Source organism: Pristis pectinata, chromosome 5 (genome assembly GCF_009764475.1).
Source record: "Pristis pectinata isolate sPriPec2 chromosome 5, sPriPec2.1.pri, whole genome shotgun sequence".
Classification (NCBI taxonomy): domain Eukaryota; kingdom Metazoa; phylum Chordata; class Chondrichthyes; order Rhinopristiformes; family Pristidae; genus Pristis; species Pristis pectinata.
The window spans coordinates 67,559,201-67,579,559 of NC_067409.1; the positions used below are offsets into that span (position 1 = coordinate 67,559,201).

At 39.0% G+C, this 20,359-nt stretch overlaps 1 protein-coding gene across 1 annotated transcript in view; it reads left to right on the top strand.

The window, feature by feature from the left end:
• LOC127570973 (dynein axonemal heavy chain 11-like) overlaps window positions 1–20,359 on the top strand; it is a 395,392-nt gene that overhangs the window by 151,249 nt on the left and 223,784 nt on the right. Inside the window, exons 30-36 of the mRNA XM_052016942.1 lie at window positions 2,235–2,387; window positions 5,411–5,644; window positions 13,973–14,104; window positions 14,242–14,402; window positions 19,020–19,176; window positions 19,253–19,398; window positions 19,485–19,601. Of these exons, the coding sequence (XP_051872902.1) occupies window positions 2,235–2,387; window positions 5,411–5,644; window positions 13,973–14,104; window positions 14,242–14,402; window positions 19,020–19,176; window positions 19,253–19,398; window positions 19,485–19,601 (1,100 nt within the window). The remainder of the gene's footprint in view (window positions 1–2,234; window positions 2,388–5,410; window positions 5,645–13,972; window positions 14,105–14,241; window positions 14,403–19,019; window positions 19,177–19,252; window positions 19,399–19,484; window positions 19,602–20,359) is intronic.

Sequence of the window (20,359 nt, forward strand, 5' to 3'; positions counted from 1 at the left end):
TGAGAATCATGGACTGATTAGGGACAGCCAGCATGGCTTTGTGAAGGGAAGATCTTGCCTCACAAGCCTGTTAGAGTTCTTTGAGGAGGTGACCAGGAAGATTGATGAGGGCAGTGTGGTGGATGTGGTTTACATGGATTTTAGTAAGGCGTTTGATAAGGTTCCTCATGGTAGGCTTCTTCAGAAGGTCAGAGGCCAAGGGATCCAGGGAAGCTTGGCTGTGTGGATTAGGAATTGGCTTGCATGTAGAAAGCAGAGGGTTGTGGTGGAAGGAGTGCCCTCGGATTGGAGGGCAGTGACTAGTGGTGTCCCGCAGGGATCGGTTCTGGGACCTCTACTTTTTGTGATATTTATTAATGACTTAGATGAGGGGGTGGAGGGCTGGGTTAGTAAGTTTGTGGACGACACTAAGATCGGTGGTGTTGTGGATAGTGTGGAGGGCTGTCGGAGTTTACAGAGGGATATTGATAGGATGCAGAGCTGGGCTGAGAAGTGGCAGATGGAGTTCAATCTGGAGAAGTGTGAGGCGGTACACTTTGGAAGGACAAACTCCATGGCAGAGTACTGGGTAAATGGCAAGGTACTTGGCAGTGTGGAGGAGCAGAGGGATCTGGGGGTTCATATTCACAGTTCATTGAAAGTTGCCTCACAGGTGGAAAGAGCAGTTAAGAAGGCCAATGGGATGTTGGCTTTCCTAAGTCGCAGGATTGAGTTTAAGAGCCGCGAGGTGATGATGCAGCTTTACAAAACTCTAGTTAGACCACACTTAGAGTACTGTGTTCAGTTCTGGTCGCCTCATTATAGGAAGGATGTGGAGGCATTGGAGAGGGTGCAGAGGAGATTTACCAGGATGCTGCCTGGATTAGAGCGTATTGAATATGAGGAGAAGCTTAAGGTGCTAGGGCTTTATTCACTGGAAAGGAGGAGGATGAGAGGAGACATGATAGAGGTATATAAAATACTGAGAGGAATAGAGAGAGTAGATAGTCAGCGCCTCCTTCCCAGGGCACCAATGCTCAAGGCGAGAGGGCATGGCTTTAAGGTTATGGGTGGGAGGTTCAGGGGAGATGTCAGGGGGAGGTTTTTCACCCAGAGAGTGGTTGGTGCATGGAATGTACTGCCTGGGGTGGTGGTGGAGGCAGATACATTGAACAGGTTCAAGAGCTTGTTGGATAGGCATATGGAGGAGTGTGGGATGGGGGGATATGCGGGGGGAAGGGGTTAGGTAGTGTGAGGGTGGTTTGATGGACTGCACAACATGGTGGGCCGAAGGGCCTGTTTTGCGCTGTATGGTTCTATGTTACGGATAAGGTGGACGATCATAGTCTTTTCCCCAGGGTTGAGAGGGCATAGATAAGAAGGAAGAGATTTAAAAGAGACCTGAGAGGTAACTTCTTTACACAGAGGGTAGTGAGTACCTGGAATGAACTGCAAGAGGAAGTGGTCGAGGTGGGTATAATTGCAACACAAGAGGCATTTGGATAGGTATATGGAGGGGACAGACTTGGAGGGGTATGGGCCAAATATGGGCAATTGGGACTAGCAGGGAGAATGCTGTGGTCAGCATGGACTAGTTGGGCCGAAGGGCATGTTTCTGTGCTTAATTACTCTACGACTCTCAGTCTAATATATTTTTGGATAGTTTGGGAACCAAGGAACTTGGGTTAATGTATGAACGTGGCATTGAGGTAACAGATCAGCCACTATCTTATTGAATGCCAGAGCAGGTCACTGATGAAGTAGCTGCAGTAATCTATTGGAGATGGGATGACTGACGTACAACAACCAAGGCACCAATCATTGGAGGGGTTCCCCATTGACTTGACTTCTCTCTGGAGTTCAACTCTTTGGTCCATATTTGATGAGTTCCTGTAGAGTTTGAGGTTTGATGCATAGTTTTTGCTCCCTCTGGCTGGGGTGTATGGAATCCAGGGTTACACCTTCAAAGTAAGGAATTGGCCATTCAGGACAGAGATGAGAAGATGTTTTGATGATAGGGAATCTTTGAAATCAGGAATCGTGTGCTGGCTTAGCTGCTCTGTATATTTAGGACAGATTGAGGGATCTTTAGACAGGAAGGGATATGTGATTAGTGCAGGAAAGATATGAAACCTGAAAAAAAATGTGATAAAATTTGTTTTAATTAACCTGCTGCCAGAAATTCACTTGCACAACAAAATGTGTTTTATATCTTAAAGTTCTCCTTTTAATTTCTCAGTCAATGTTTATTTCAGGTCACGTGTCATCTTGCCAAACTCTTTGACAACATGACTGATCTTAAATTTGAAGAAGACAGAGAAAAACAAATAAATAAGACTGCAATAGGAATGTACAGTCGAGAAAAGGAATATGTCCCGTTCCAAGTAAAGTGTAAATGCATTGGGCAGGTAAGACTGAAATAAAAAAAAGTGAATAAATTTATACAGAACCTAGCCGTGATCTTGGAATGTTCCTACGTGTTTTTCCAGCAAATGAATTTGTAACCGTTTTAATATAGGAACTGCAACAGCCAATTTGCACACATACAGTAGCTATGTGATAATGCACACATTATATAGTAATTAAACTAGAATTCAGATTTCCAATTTTTAAATCCATATAGACTGCAATCAGCAACACTTCTTCCAAGATTATCCTCAACACCGTTGCCCTGCAAGACTGCGTCCTCAACCCTTTATTCCCTATGTACTCACGACTGTGTAGTCAAATTCTGCTCTAACTCCATTTGCAAGTTTGCAGGTAACACCACAAACTGAAACTATGATGAGAAGGAGTACAGGAAGGAGATAGAGAGCCTAGTGGCATGGTGTCAAGACAACACCTTTTCCCTCAATGTCAGCAAAACAAAAGAGCTGGTCATTGACTTCAACGTCTGTATCAATGGTGTTGAGGTTGAGAGGGTTGAAAGCTTCAAGTTTCTGGGTGTAAATATCACCAACAATTTATCCTGGTCCAGCCACATGGATGCTACGGCCAAGAAAGCACACCAGCTAAGGAAATTCGGCATGTCCCTGATTACGCTCACCAATTTTTACAGATGTACCATCCTATCCTGCATTCTATCTGGATGCATCAGAGCTAGGTATGGCAACTGATCAACCCAAGACCACAAGAAATTACAGAGAGTTATGAATGCAGCCCAGTCCATCACAAAAACCAGCCTCTCCTCCAGGGACTCATCTACACTTCCTGCTGCCTCAGGAAAACAGCCAACATAATCAAGGTCATTCTCTCTTCTCCCCCTCCCATCAGGAAAAAGATATAAAATCTGGAAAACGTGCACCACCAGGCTCAAGGACAACTTATATCCTGCTGTTATAAGACTCTTAAACGGGCCTCTTGTATGCTAAAGATGAACTCTTGATCTCTCAATCTACCTCGTCGTGGCCCTTGCACTTTATTTGTGTACCTGCACTGTACTTTCTCTGCAACTGTAACACTATATTCTGCATTCTGTTTTTTTTTCCTTTTGTACTACCTCGATGTACTTGCGCATCGAATCATCTGTTTGGATGGCATGCATACAAAGGCTTTTCACTGTATTTTGGTACGTGTGACAATAATAACCAAATGCAACAACATTTACTTGGCACACTTTCATGAAAGTCAATTGCAATGTAACCAAAGTTCAACAGGCCCACAACTCAGAATACATAAACTATAACTGTAAATAAACCAAAGCCATATCCAGCTGTGAAATGTGCAGTTTTTTGAGATTTAGTGAAGGAGGCAAGGCACGGAAAGACCAGCTGCACATGGCACACCAGCAGATTTGCAATGTGGGTTTATCTTCACCACAAGGACTTTGGTGGTTTAACAGACTTGTTGGCAAGCCCACCATCTACAGGTTGACAGGTAGGGATGGGTATTAAATGCTGCGGTTGTTGGCAATGTCTGCATCCCAAGAATTAAAAGCAGTGGGGATTACGGGCTGTAAATACAATCCTGGACGCTGTCAGGAAGAGTGTTCAGAAGAACGGATCAAATTTGAAGTAAATGATCAACAAGAACCAGTTATACCTATATATGGATAATCAAGGATGTTTCAGCTTTGTTTGCCTGACAAGTTTCATAAATGGTGTTGTTAATCTAAATCAATCCACTGGAGTGCTGAAATTGAAATACTAAAAAAAAATCTGAGGAGGATTTGACAGGAGTATCACAACAGGCTACAAAAGACAGACAAATGAAGTGTCACCTGACAAAGGTTGGTTGAAACTATTTGTGCATGCATAAAACTGGTGTTCATCTGCTTTTATAGTTTGAACTAGCAAGGTATTTTATTTTTTTTCCCTACTGGTATTGTAGAGGAAAGGCTAATGTTGACATATAATAAGAAATATCACTCATCAACAAAAAAGTTATAAAGGAGGTTCTAAGTTAGTTAGAAATGTGCAATATACGTCACCTGCAGATAGTAAAGAAAATAAAACCGCCATCATCATCTCACTTTTCATAAAATCCACCCTTGGGTTACTCTAGGCCCTTGCCAACTATCATCCCATTTCCAATCTCCATCTACCTGCCAAGCTCCCTGAGCATGTTGTCGCCTTGTCATCTCTCAAATTAATGTTCATCTTTTCAATGACTTGCAAGAGATCATCCTGAACTAAGTAGCAAAGTGGACAATGATCACAAAAGATAAAGATGCCTGTTTGAAGCACAAAATGAAACCCAGACCTGTTGATAGCTTTGCGGGGTTTGAGCATCCTTTCTCCCCAAGATGACATAATGTTTCTTGGCTTTCTTATTTTAAGGCGGAATTAACATGTTCAAAGCAAGAAACTTGTCATTTCTATAAAATACAAAAGAAGTGTTTTAATTCTTTTAAATAAGTATAACTTAGGTTGCTTAAGTGTGATAGCCTAGAAGAGAATAAAGAAAAAGATACAAAGAGTCTGACTGACGTAATTTCTCATCATCCTTAGAAGCTTCAACCAGAAATGGTAACTCTGTTTCTCGATCCACAAGTACTACTTGACCCACTTGAGTATGTCCAGCATTTTCTGTTTTTTTTTTCAGATTACCAGTATCTGCAGTTTTTTTGATTTTTCAGCCCAAAGTGATATATTTGTAATCACAAACTAGGGTGATTCACAGTGCCCCATGTCACATTAACTGGAACAGGTTTTTGTGCAGAAGATAAAGTTATGTATTTTGCTAAATTATGAAGTTGCATAATTTCCTATCTTTAAATTACAGTCCCTGTCTGCCAACCTAACTGTAGCAATGCAGGTGCTGAGAAACTCTGACATTTGACTCATAATTTGTAAACCTGATAGCATGACCAGTGTATCAGTGTAAGGTAATTTCTGTTTGATGTTTGTCATCAATGCCACAGTACAACTTTCTCATAACTGAGATTCGATGCTTGTTTATATGAAAGCAGCCCATTCTCTGTCTCTTCAAGGTGGAAGCTTGGTTAAATCGAATAGAGGCGAGCATGCAGGAAACCATACGTCATCAGATTACAGAGGCTGTAGCAGCTTATGAGGAAAAGCCAAGAGACCAATGGATTTTTGACTATCCTGCTCAGGTGGCACTCACCAGCTCACAAATATATTGGACCACAGATGTAGGAATTGCTCTTGAAAGGCTTGAACAGGGCTATGAAACAGCATTAAAGGACTATAATAAAAAGCAGGTATGTTGCTGTCATAATTCACTTTGCTATAAGGCTGATATATTTACAAGTATGATGTGTGCTGTAACTTATTTTAGAGTGTAAATACTTGAATGATAGCTCTAGTATTTAATACTTATTTTGGGAACTATGTGTACTTTCAATGTACATCCCTGCACTTTGAAAAGTAGCAATTACAATATGGTCAGAATCTACGTAAGTATGTGAGAGGATAATGAAGAGCCAAAGATAAGGGCATTGATCCGAAAAAAGGTGAACTCTCTCAAGGTACAAAGGGATTAAATTAATTGTGGAGATATTGGCAAAAAGGTGGATGGACTTGCGGTAAGGACAAAACTTAAATGAGTAATAGAAAAATGACTTTGCCTTAAAGAAGTAAATGTTGTGCTTAAGTAGGCGAGAATTGAACTGATATTTAAATTGGAAAAATATGATCGTTTTTCACACTATTATAAAGCCTAATGTTTTGAGGAATATAGAAAGTATAATCAGAAAATGAAAATAATTGCGATATAATGATTAAAAACTGATAATAGAGCAAGAATTTATCTGCACATTCCTGAGAATCTCATTAATAAGGAGTTCAATCAAAAAGAAATTGGGAGGTTGGTTTGCAATAAGTTAAATCTTATAACCAAAATATTGGTCTATTCATAAGCAATCTTACTGTAATTCTAACAGGTGATGGATGTATGATTATCATCAGAGCAGGAGCCAAGCAGAGGATACTCTTTTTTTCTTAGATGAAATCACAGGTTTATTTATCACCCTGGAGACTTATGAGTGTCCAGGATCTGTTAATGTAGTAGCGCCATTAAATTGATGTTCCACTCCTATTAAGTGTTGTTGATACCTGTTGGAAGTATCTAATTGACCTGAAGCATATTGAAGAATAAGTAAATTTTTGAAAACTATTGTGTCATGAACTCTATCGAATCCATTTAACCTTATTTAAGCTAACTTAGGTCTCTTTGGGCTTATCCCACATCACAATAGGTGTAAATGAAAAAGGAAGGCAGAGCTAATACCTATATGGATTCCCATAAAAATATATTTTATTGCTGGAAGTAAGTGGTGTCAATGTAAGGACAAGTTTAGCATGTTGATGGATAGGGACTAGTTGGGTTGCTATTCAAAAAAAGTGGAGACACCTCAAGTTGTGGTGGTGGGGACAGGGATGCAGAGAATCTATAATTAAAGGCCAAGGTTAGAAAACTAGATAATTGTAGCAGATGATGTTAGAAGAGTCTTGGATATAGGGGGAAACAGACCAGGAATAACAAGTGAGATGGAAGAAAAAAAAGTTTGGCCCTGTAAAAAAAAGAGATTATGTATTTTGCAGGGTAATTAATAAAATGAAAGGTAGTAACAGGCATCATATTTAGTGGTGAAATCAAGGTCTGGGGAAGTATGAAAAGGAATTGGAGAGTTGGTGATTGTCTCCTGAAAATTAGAGGATGGTTCGTTGAACAATAACAGCACCTACTTTACTGACAGGATTTGTAACAAGGTTATGTTTGCACATGAGAGAATGCAGTGCTGCAAATGAAACAGCAGGTTGTCTACATGGCTACTGGTTCATGTCCATGTGGAACTCGAATTCTGAAGACAGGAAATAGGGTCCATTAGTGATGAAGGGAAAAAAAAGCAGCAGTCTGTTGAGTTTGAAATCTATTGTGTAAGGAAGTGAAGCTGTAGACTTTTTCAGGATAGTTGTTCAGGGTCAAGCAGATGGATATCAGTGAGAAAATCATGGAAAAGGGTGACTGGAAGGAGGAATGGGATCAGAAGCAAGTGAAGAGAAAGTATGTGGAGTATTGATGTGCTAGAATTGTTGAAGTTTGCTGCACTTGACTCTGTAAGGAAGGAAAATGTATTTTGTTTCAATGCAGAATCAAACTGTAGACCAAGAAGGGAAATAAGGGAAACCTAAATCATTACATGAGCAGGTTGAGAAGGAAGCTTGTTGAACATAGAGTAGAATTTCTCCAGGTTGTGCTTTCCTGGAAGAGAAGTGACAGTGAATTAAAAACACAATACAAAAGCACACTACGGCAGTAGTTTCACACTTGGCCCATTAGCTCTTGCTATTGCCATTTAATTTCTTCCATCTTCAATTCTAATATAGGCCCCTTTTTCTTTCTTCTTTCAACTCCTGCCATTACCATCCCTCTGTACTTGTTTGATCTCTAACAATATGATGGGATGTCAAAAACCTAAAATGTTCACTTTTTCCTCTCACCACAGAAATTCTGAGTATTTCTGATATTTTCTGTTCTTGTATTTCAATCTGTAACCATAACAATTGGAAGAAAATTACAAATCTCTGTTTATCTTGAGGCCTGTATAAACAGGCATCTAGTTCTGTACAAAGTCCTACTAAAAAATATTTCTACTAGGTTCATCTTCCTCTGAATGTTTGGCCGTTAAAAAAATCACTAGAATATAGAATAGAAAGAAAAATAAACAGGCCAAAATGTTAATAAAAATATGTATGGCCTTGTAATTCTTCACTCTCTTACAAGAGCGGATGGCTTAATTTGGCATGGCAACAAAATATATTTAGTATATTGTCTCATTTAATATTTGGAGCTAAGGGATGACTAGCTCGAGTATCATTCCAGAGTAGAGGTCTAAAACCTGGTGATGTTTTAATATATGAAGTGCAAATATTTCTATCCATTTAACTTAATAGGTGGACAGTCATCAATTTAGTCCCACCCCAACTTGTATCTCTTTGCAGTGCCCAGTATATTTCCATCATCTAATAATAGGAATAATGTCTCCATTTTCTCTTTTGAACCCATAAACCCATAAAGCATCTCTTCACAACTCAATTTTCTATGTGTTCCAAAAATATTAACAGTAGAGTTTGAAAAAATATACATTTTTCAGACAAATTCAATAGTGGTTAAGTTAATTGACTTGGCAAAGCTGTATTTGGATACCTGAAAGAGGAATGATGAAGCAGTTCATTGGATGCCGGCTTCTACAAAGTTCCACATTTTGATAAAATAATATGTCAGCTTTACAATTTTCATGGAAGGAACCTTAAAAAAAATGTTCATCATCTTAAAACTATCTCTGTCTTTGTCCTTCTAGACATTTGCATTGTCAGAGTAGATGTGAGCTGTCAAGGGAATTAAGGAGCTGGTTGATAATCTAAAAGAAAACAAGTATCTCTTTTTGGTTATATTCAGTTCTTCAAAAGATGTCAGGTTTACATGCTAATTTGCTGAATGTGCTATTCTTCTGGAATACTAAATGAACCAGACAGCGTCCTTGAACTCCCAGTTGACTGAGCCTCCACTCAGTTGACAGTTTCAGTGCTGAAATAAGTCTGACTCATTTCATGATGTAAACGCCCTCAACTGAAAGCCATGCATTTAAAATCAAGCACGTTATCACTTACATCCAGGCATCTTTGTTACATGAATACACTGTTACATGGATAAATTATACATTAACTAAAGAATTTTTTTTCATGCAATGAATTTCAGTGTTTCATCATGTCCCAAAATTTTCTGTGAAGAACCTTTGAAGTGTAGTGACTAAAGCACATAAATGTGTACAAAAAATTGTTTTCAAAATGTTTGAAATTAGATGACTAATTCTTTTGTTGTTCCAGAGTAGGGTCTGAAAAGTACTGAAATAATTATTCTTAATATCTGAAGTGCAATTATTTCTGTTCCTAGCTGAAGGTGGTATCGCATAATACTACAAAACATTTAATTGAGAAAACAACTGAAAGTTTCGGCCTGTTAGGGTGGTGTTAATTAATCTATGTTGTTGTAATTCAAGAAAACATTTAAAATTGTAAAACTAACAAAAATGGGTTATCTGACTGCATTCAGTAAGGTGCTGGATACAATTTCCCTGCAGTACTGCAGGGCAAGTGCCTGCTGGTTAATACACATCTTGAAATGTGCCTTAAGAGCCTCCAAGCCAACTATCTCAGGAGCTTATTCAAAAGCAAAATGCAACAGATTCCAGAAAGCTAACATAAAAACAAGAACTGTTGCAACTACTCAGCTGGTCAGTCAGCATCTATGGAGAGAGAAACAGAGTCAAACCAATCACCTTTCCTCAGAACTCAAAAAGTTACAAACGAAACAATTTTATGATGCAGAGGAATGGGAAAGGGAGGAGAGAGCAGAAAGGAACCTCTGTGATAAATTGGAAAGCTAGAGAGATTAAATGACAAATAGGATAATGTATAAGTTAAGAGTGGATGGTATTGATAGAGATGAAAAACAATAATAATACAATAAAACTCCATTGATCTGGCATGCTCAGGACCTCGGTGCTGAATCAGCAGATGTTTTGCAACTTTTGAATGTTATTCCTATTTATTTTCCAACTCACTTTTAATTTTAGATGTTACACAGTGAATGATCAATGTTCTAATGAACCCAGTAAGGTTAAAGGGAGTATGGAAAACAAGGCCCCTGTATGTTTCAAGGCCTCTTTAAGAAAGAAAAGCAGATGAGTTTAAATTAGTGTGGGAAAATAAACCAGGTGAATTTCATGTAAGCTCAAGAAACAGCTATGTGAGATTGAAGGGAGCTTAGGACTTGGAAGCCAGTGAGCTTAAAGGGAGTGTGGGAAGTTATGGCCCTGGTATATGAAAGTGAATGCTGAAACCAAGGCCCCAGTATATTAAAGGGAGTGAAGGAGTCAGCACTCTTTGAGCCAGGTTCCAAACCATGGGGATTTTTGATTGATCAGATAGCAGAATATTAGAGTTTAACTGTAAATAGGTCTAGAGAAGAGGTAGATGAGAGTGGAGAAATTAATGATTTTAATTGTTGAGTTGGAAAGGTGGTAATGTACACAGTCAAATGCTGTTTTGTGTGCTTTGAGCTTTGTTGTAACAGTGCAGGAGACTAAAGTCAGAATGGGAGTGAGAGGGAGAACTAAAGTGATAGGCAACAGGAAACTCGGATTCGATTTTGTGTACTGAGCAGAGATGTTCATTAATGGAGAAACTTCTTGAGTCATCAATGTAATTCCACTACCAAGCACCACACCTTGCCCTGCCTGGTAGAAAGCCAAGAGAAAGGTTTTGTGTCCAGTTATAGCATTCCTCTGGGTTTTCTGTTGAATATCCACCAAGGTCATAATGTGAGATTGAGAAAATCAATGTGGAAATTTTGTCAATTGGTTTCCGTCAAACTAAGCTTCATTCTTTTTATAGTGAAAACATGTGAGTTAAGCAGATCCAGCACATAGAGCTTCCCTTTATCATTATGGCTTTTGTGTGGTCACAACAGGTGTACATCTTTGTAGAGGTAATGGGACCATAACTTCAAACTATCCACAGGCCTGCTCTAAAGCAGCATGTCCTTGGGAAGCTAAGCTATATCACACTCAAGTTTGTGAAGGTTTATTGAAGATAATGGGCTGGATCATCCTGAGTTTCCATTGCATTTCTGTGGCTAAAACTTAAAAAAAAATACATTTAAAGGTGGTGCAGTTGAATGTTCTGACCAACATGCTTCTGGGAGAGTTGACAGTAGGTGACTAAGTCTGCTACCCCTAGTGCCTGCCCATCCACCCACAATGGATCAGGTGGGCTGGCTGAGCCGACCCTCCATATCCAGTGTGGAGCAGTGACTAGGTCTTAAGCAGCGGATCATGAGGCCCTACCCCTGGATTGCCCTAAAAATGTTTTAAGAGCTCACTGCTATCAAAGGCCTCAGAGCTATTTTTTAAATATCTCAGATTGGCAGAAATGTTTGAAAGCTATACAAATTCACTTGTTAAAAAAATTAATTAATTCAATTAAAAACACAAATTACAAACATTTATATAGTGTAAAATATGCAATGCACATACTTGAGATTTTTTTTGCAGGTTTGTGACTTATTAAAATGAATGAAGTTGCTCTTTTTGCATCCCTAATATCAAGCTGAGTGGCTGGATGCTAACTGCATCTGAGCCCTCAACTCAATATGTCCATCCTGTGCCACTAAAAGGTCAGGTGCGCTGACATCTGACCTCCAGCTCATCTCTGATATTTGCATTTCAACATAGACACTTGAAATTTGGGTCTTTAGAGTCATACAGCACAGAAACAGGCCCTTCAGTCCACCATGCTTATGCTGACCTTCAAGTACCTATCTATTAATCCCATTTACCAGGATTTGGTCCGTAGCCTTCAATGCATTCAAGATTCAAGTGCTCTTAGAACTATAGAACCATACAGCACAAAACAGGCCCTTCGGCCCACCATGTTGTGCCATCCATCAAACCACCCTCACACAATCTAACCCTTTCCTCCCGCATATCCCTCTATCTCACATTCCTCCATATGCCTATCCAACAAACTCTTGAACCCGTCCAATGTATCTGCCTCCACCACCACCCCAGGCAGTGCATTCCATGCACTAACCACTCTCTGGGTGAAAAACCTCCCCCTGACATCTCCCCTGAACCTCTCACCCATAACCTTAAAGCCATACCCTCTTGTCTTGAGTATTGGTGCCTTGGGAAGGAGGCGCTGACTGTCTACTCTTTCTATTCCTCTCAATATTTTATATACCTCTATCATGTCTCCTCTCATCCTCCTCCTTTCCAGTGAATAAAGCCCTAGCACCTTAAGCCTCTCCTCATATTCCATATGCTCTAATCCAGGCAGCATCCTGGTAAATCTCCTCTGCACCCTCTCCAACACCTCCACATCCATCCTATAATGTGGCGACCAGAACTGAACACAGTACTCTTAAGTGTGGTCTAACTCTACCTTGCCATTTACCCTGTACTCTGCCCTGGAGTTTGTCCTTCCAAAGTGTACCACCTCACACTTCTAGATTCTTCTAAATGTTATAAGAGTGCCTGCCTCCACCACCAACACATGTAGTGCATTCCAGATTCTCTTCCTCCGATCCCCTCTAAACCTCATGTCTCTTACCTTAAACCTGTGCTCTCTAGTTTTAGATAGCTCTGCCTTCTCTATGCCCTTCATAATTCTGTGTACCTCTATTATATCTCCTTTCAGCTTCCTCTGCTCCAAGTAAAGTAAACCTAACTTTTCCTCATAATTGAGATGCTCCATCTCCAACAATGTACGGGCAAATCTCTTCTGCAGTGTAGTCATATCCTTCCTATAGTGAAGCAAACAGACGTACACAGTATAACCAGTGTTCTATCAAGTTGTACCATGACCTTTTATATTTTACACCCCAGCAAATGAAGGTGGGTGTATCCTATGCCTCCTTCACCACTTGCACTGCCACTTTCAGGGATCTGTGGACTTGTACAGCGAGGTCCCTCTGTTCCTCAATACTCCCTGGGGCCCTACTGTTCATTGTGTATGTCCTAACCTTAGTTGTCATAGAACATAGTACAGTGCAGTACAGGCCCTTTGGCCTACTATGTCTGTGCCAACCATAATGCCAATCTAAACTAATTCCATCTGATCCATGGTCTGTATACCTGCCTGTTCTTGTGTGTGTCTAAATACCTCTTAAACATCACTATTGTATCTACTTCTACCACCTCTCTTGTAGCGCTTTCCAGGCATCTACCACTATCTGTGTGTAAAAAAAACATGGTTGCACTTCGCCTTTAAACTTCCTCCCCCTCATCTTAAACCTATGCTCCCTAGTAATTGACTATTCCATCCTGGGGAAAGACTCTTATCTACCCTGTCTACACCTCTCATAATCATGTCCTCCCAAAGTGCATTAGTTCACAATTATCAGGACTGAATTCCATCTGCCATTGCTCTCCTGATCTTACCATCTGATCAATATTTGGAGATAAGGAGCTGGATCCTCTAATTAATGGCAAATACAATCTGGGCAAGTTTTTAAATGTTTTATGCCCGTGGATGTTACAAAAATTGCACTTTATTTAGTTTTCCTTCCACATTATAACAAAACTTCTCTTTTGTACCAACTACTTCTATGTCTAACTTTTTCTAGTTGTGTTGGAGGTCCACCAAAAATTAATTCTGGTTTTTGTCACCTCACCTGCTGCGTATCTCCAGCATTTTCTTTCTTTATTTTGGATTTCTAGCATCTGCAATATTTTAGTTTTTGTTGGAGTTCACCCAGTCAGTTGTCATAACTATTCATTTTGCAATAAGTGGAAATCAAAAAATCTGCAGATGCTGGAAATCTGAAATTAAAAAAAAATGCTGGAAGCCCTCAGCAGGTGAGAGCACAGAGTCAGAGAATCTTCAGCCTGAAATGTTAACTCTGCTTCTCAGTCCATGCATGTTGCTTGAACTTAGTTTTCATTTATTTTTCAAATTCTATTTAATGTCTGTTTTCCACCATTGCATTTCTATGGCTAAAACTTTTTTTTTAAATACATTTAAAGGTGGTACAGTTGAATGTACTGATCAACATGTTGCTGGGAGAGTTGACAGCAGGTGACAGGCAGAAGATTATGACCATATGCACTATCGACGTCCATGCCCGAGATGTTGTGGCAAAGCTCATTGCTCAGAAGGCATGTTAGAGTGTTGATTGCAAATTATCTGCAGATTTCTTGTTTGTTCTATTGTTTACTTTTAATTTTTTTGATATTTGGTACTTTTTAACTAAAATGTTAAATACTGTTTTTGGTTATGATAAACATCTCCTCAGGTTACAAGCTCCCAAGCCTTTGCTTGGTTATCCCAGTTGCGGCATCGTTGGGACGCCAACCAGATTCACTGCTATGCTGACATATGTGATGCCCATTTTCAATACTCCTATGAATATCTAGGGAACACACCTCGACTTGTGATCACTCCTCTCACTGATAGGTAAATAATGTTAACTAATGTCAGATCTGTTACACTATGATTTATATTATAACTTTGACTTTGAATTAACATTAGTGCTTCTCTCTTGACACTATACATGAAAGAACTAATATTCACTCTGGATAGATAATGAACAGGTGCCATGCCTGTAATGGGTGTTTCTGCCTTGTAGTGATAGCAAGGCCCCAGCTGTTTTGTGTGTTGGGGCTTCTTAATAATTTGCAGAAACCAAGGAGTTTGCTGTTGCAGCTCGTTGGCTATGCAGGATGGGACGTTGGTCAGCTTCCATGCTGAACTGCTGCTCAGAGCAAGCACTCCTTTTGATCCCAATGAAAAGAAAGAAACGTCCCTGGGCTTTTGTTAAAATTGACAGAAGACCTCTGGTGCACTAGACTTGGCTTCATTCACACTTAGTATTACTTAAAAATTACGGTTGTGAAATGACATCCTGTCTGAAGCCATCAGATATTCCATCTGCTGGTCTCATCACCTTTTGAGGATGATAGTAGCCTCGTCACTTTGAAGCTACTTCTGCTCGGGATACATCATGCATTTTAAATTCAAACAGCCCCTGAGGTCAGGTGAAGCAGGATTAGAAACTAACTTTTTTTTTGCACCAATCCACCTCCTCCTCCTTGTATCTTTCCATTGACATATGGATTGCAAAGCTTGCAAGTTGGTCTTGGAAAGGCCTCAGCCATGCATGGGCCTCCTTTGAGCAGTAGGTAGGCCAAAAGTTGCAGACAGATGCAATTTGATTCATTTTTTTTTATTTTATATTTTCTTCAGAGGTTTTGCTACTGTCCTTCTAATAATGAATTATGAATAGTTATTTTTACCCCATATGTTGAGGTGCATTTTGATTCTACCTTCTTACATTTTAATTCTAATTGTTAGATGACATTTGACTTAGGTGAACAAAGTGCTTGATTTTTAACTTCTCATCTGCGTACTTTCCTCCAAGCAGAAGTGAAATTCTTGTTTGGACATTATGTGCTTGGGTTAAAAGGCTGATAAACTCATTTGATAAGTTTGAAACAGTGTATTGTGAGAATTTGCAAAAATTTCAATTTTTGTCGGATGTCAGTGTAATGAAAAGTTGTGACCAGGAAAAGCAGATAATTTCACAAGGAAGGACATTAGCATTAATATATCTGAAGAAGCTTTATTAATGCTTCAGGAACAGAAAGATCATTCAACTATTTCCATTTACTTTATTGGCTGTTTTTGCATAAAGCATTCCCCGATCTGTAAGTTTTGCAATTCTCTCATCCTGTAGGATGGTAATGTAGCAATACTAGATGACAATGTCAGAGCTTAGAACAATATGAATTCAGAAACCCATTGCAAGGATGATAACTTCACACAATTTTTTAAAGTGCCATTGACTGTAGTCAATTTACTCCAGTTGTATAAAATTTATTTTCCTATCCATAATATACTAAGTTTTTAAATGTTTTCAACAGCAATATTAAAGGATCCATTATAGTTAGGCAAATTATAAGTTAGTTAATTATACAGAAAAGTTAAACTGGAGCTCAATTCATTAAAGTATGACATTTAATTTAGGGGCATCGGTTCAAGCTGGGGAAAGGCAGATGTGATTAGACAGCTGTGAGAAAGTTCTTCATGCAAAGAATGAGCAATGTATGAAAAATAAATTAATTAGTTATTATGAGTGAGGTTGTTATCAATGAAATAAGACATTCCTGATTTCTGATTATCTTTCTACCTTGTGACAGCAGTAAAACACGCTGGTACCAATTTCAATATATGCTTAATTTAGGAGATTTCCATGTGTTTAGTGATAATGTATCTTTGAAAATAGTTATTGCAGAGCACTTTGATAGAGACTAACAACACTTGCCTCGTAACTAACCTGAAAAGATTTTGACATCAGTGATGTACAGCAAAAACACATAGACATGCTCTGTGTTTCGTCATCTAAATTTAACAGAATATATCTAATCCACTGGTTTACTGAGTGTTCTTTGTGAAGGTGTATTTTAATGAGTAAGTACTTCTAAAACAAAGCTTTATTTTAAAAATAGTCTATGACATTTCTTGGAGAAAAATAATAAGAAAATAGATATAGTGAATATTAACAAAATTGCCAAAAGAATTTATAAGGGGATCATTTTACAATATTGTACAGTTGGTTCAGAGTTTCACCTATTATTAGTGCACATAAGTAACTTCTGAAGGTGAAGATTGGTTCAGTAATGTGACAGCCATTATAAAGTTAGTAAAATTAATACATCATTATCCAACATTTTAAAATGTTGCTATGCTGAAGACAGAGCACAAAAATCATTTCTAATGTGCAAAAAAATGGTTCAGAGAAAATAATTCAAGTGGTATATATTTTCCAATAGAACTAGCAAATTTATCCATTGTGCCTAAATGTCTCCATCTCACCTGTAAGTCTAAGCTTGAGCTGTGAGCTGAATTTGTTCGTACCGTGTACCTAAAATCACATGTCAGGCAGCATCTTTGGAAAGCAAAATGGAGATAAAATTTGTGGTCGAAAGCCTTATTTTTTTCAGAAATAAGAATGAGAGAAAACGTTAGTTTTAAGTTGCAGGATGGTGGGTGAGGGATGGGTGGGACAAAGGGAAAACCTTTGATAGAGTGAGGCCAGGTTTGTTATGGAGATCATCTTGTAGATCGATTAATGGAGGTAATTGGAGAGAGAAAATGAACAAAAATTTTGAGATGAGCGCAATTAGAGAGTGAGAATACAAACAAAAGGAGTGTAAAAGATGTCAAAAGTACAGCTATAGGACATGCCCAGCAGGCCACACTGTGCTAATGAACAAAGTAAAACCAAGCCAATGTCACAGCTGGATGACTTATAGCAGAAATGACCAGTTTTAGACAGGCAGAGAAAGCAATATCAGAATCTGGAAGAATGAGTCTGGAAGAATGTATGTAATGTCAAGATGTTTAAGATGAGAGCTAGGAGGTTTGGAGGGGATCTAAACAAGAATATTTCATGAGGTAGCTGGAAACTGGAATGTGCCACTTGAAGAGGTGGTGAGGCAGATACTCTCACAACTTTTAAGGAGCATCTAAACAGGTACTTGAATTGCCAAGGCATAGAAGGCTGTGGACTTAATACAGGTAAGTGGTTTAGTGTAGATCCATACAACAGGCAGTAGGGATATGGTGAGCCGAAGGACCCTAATGGAAAATGAGATTAGTTCCTCAAGCTTGTGCTGGTAATCATACATGCAAGAGGCTACAAACAGATCAGATTGAGAGTGGATGGAGAATTAAAGTGGCAGGTAACAGGAAGCTCTGAGTTACTCTCATTCAGCCCTGGGGACTTATCCACCTTTAATCCCACTAAGGCATCAACTACTCTCTCTTTATTTATGGAAACTTGCTCGAGAATTTCACTTACCCCCCTCACCAAGCTCATTTTTGATCATTTTGCCATCAAAGAAGTTCAAATAAGATTCACCAGACTAGTTCCTGCGATGAAGGTTTTGCTTCATGAGGAACGATTGAAGAGACCAGGCCTGTGTAGTTTAGGGTTTATAAGAATGGTAGGTACCTCACTTAAGCTTGAAAATTATTACAAGGTTTCAAAAGGGTGGATGCAGGGAAGATGTTTTCCCAGACTGAGGAGTCTAGAACCAAGTGCCACCTTCTCTGGAATATATGGAAGCCATTTAGGACCTACATGAGGAGACATTTTAAAATTTAATTTTTTTTTAAATTTAAAATTTTTTTAAAAAGTTTTATCTATACTAACCGGTATGTCTTTGGAATGTGGGAAGAAACTGGAACACCTGGAGGAAACCCACTCAGTCATGGGGAAAATGTACAAACTCCACAGCGGCAGGAATTGAACTCTGATCTCTGGCACTGTAACCGCTACCGTGCCACCCCAAATTCTTTTCTGAATTTTTAGAGTCATCTATCACGGAGGTATGGAGACTCAGTCATTGGATTCATTTGAAACAAGAGATCTATAGATTTCTGTATATTAAAGAAATAAGGGGATGTGGAGATAGTGCAAGAAAATGGAACTGAGGTACCCATGATATTGATTGAATGGTGGAGCAAGCTCAGAGACCCAGAAAGTCAACAACCTGTTCCTGATTCTTTTGTTCTTACATTTCTCTCATTGTAGACATTGAATCTTTAAATAATTAAAAAAAATTTTGAAATAGTAAATTACTTGGAACTATAAATAACTACCAGCATTTTTTTTTAAAAAAAGAAAGTAAATCATTTACCTGTACTTTTTTTTTACTGAAGGTTGGTGATCCCATTTCAAATTAATAAGATTGCACTTATGCCAGCGATTGCTGGCCCATACCTAAAAATATTTCTACTCTATCCTTGGACTTTGTACTGAGTCGAGTTGCAGAGCAGGAGTTCATGTGTGCTGACCTCTGGCCTCCAGCTTGCTTTTGACTTTTGCATTGCAATGCGCAGACTCAGAAGTCACAGGTGAATTGACTTGCATGGAGGATATTGCCAGCACTTCTATATGTAATTGCCAGCCAGTGCTAGGATATTTCAGCCTATTCCTCTTTTTTGCATTGTTATTACAATAATGATAATGATTGTAAAGCAGAGTTTACTGTTTGTTTTTGTTTGAAGGTGCTACATAACCCTCACACAGTCTCTTCACTTAACCATGAGTGGAGCACCTGCAGGTCCTGCTGGGACAGGTAAAACAGAAACCACCAAAGATCTTGGGCGTGCCCTTGGTGTGATGGTGTATGTCTTCAACTGTTCTGAGCAAATGGATTATAAGGTATGTTTTCTGATGAGTGTTTTGGTGGTCCTACCTTAAAGAACCAGAATATATGAATGATAGGTTTGTATTACAGTCCATAGGAAACATCTATAAAGGTTTGGCACAAACTGGTGCTTGGGGCTGCTTTGACGAGTTCAATAGGATCGCCATTGAAGTTTTGTCAGTTGTCGCAGTGCAAGTCAAAACAATACAAGATGCCATTAAAAACAAAAAAAAGAGGTGAGTATAAAATAATGAACAGTGTCAATGTTATTTATTTATGGGTATCAGTACGGGCAGTTTAACAAGGTCTTTATTGTTTACAGATTTGTCTTTCTTGGAGAAGAAATTTCTCTAAAACCTGCAGTTGGAATATTTATAACCATGAATCCTGGTTATGCTGGTCGAACAGAATTGCCAGAAAATCTTAAAGCACTTTTCAGGTAAGTGAAGTTAACTGTTCATTACTGCTGATTATAGATGTGATTTCAAGGAGCTATAGCTAGATTACTCCGAATATGTTTAGAAGCACAGTGAAACCTACTGGGTCTCAGCTATTCTTGGGGATTTTGCCCAATAATATTACTGCTTGTAACATTTAGTTAAGGTAATTCTATTGTTAGAAATGCTTATCACCAAAATTTCTTAATTGAAGCATATTAAAAGTAAAATAGCAATAATAATTGTTAATCAAAACAAATATGGTCCATCTACAGATAAAACTGATTTTAATTGATAATCATAATCTTGATGACGCGGAAGGGAGTGCTGGTAGGGGTAATGTTCTCGAGGTTGTAGATATCAAGAGAGAGAATGTGTTGAAGTTGTTAAATAATATTAAGACCGATAAATCTCCGGGGCCTGACGGGATTTTCCCCAGGCTGCTTCGAGAGGCTAGGGAGGAGATTATTGAACCGCTGGTAAGGATCTTTGAGTCCTCGTTGTCCATGGGGATGGTGCCGGAGGATTGGAGGGTTGCGAATGTTGTCCCCTTGTTCAAAAAACGTAATAGGGATAGGCCAGGGAATTATAGACCGGTGAGTCTCATGTCTGTGGTGGGTAAGCTGTTAGAAAAGATTCTAAGGGATAGGATTTATGAACACCTTGAGAATCATGGACTGATTAGGGACAGCCAGCATGGCTTTGTGAAGGGAAGATCTTGCCTCACAAGCCTGTTAGAGTTCTTTGAGGAGGTGACCAG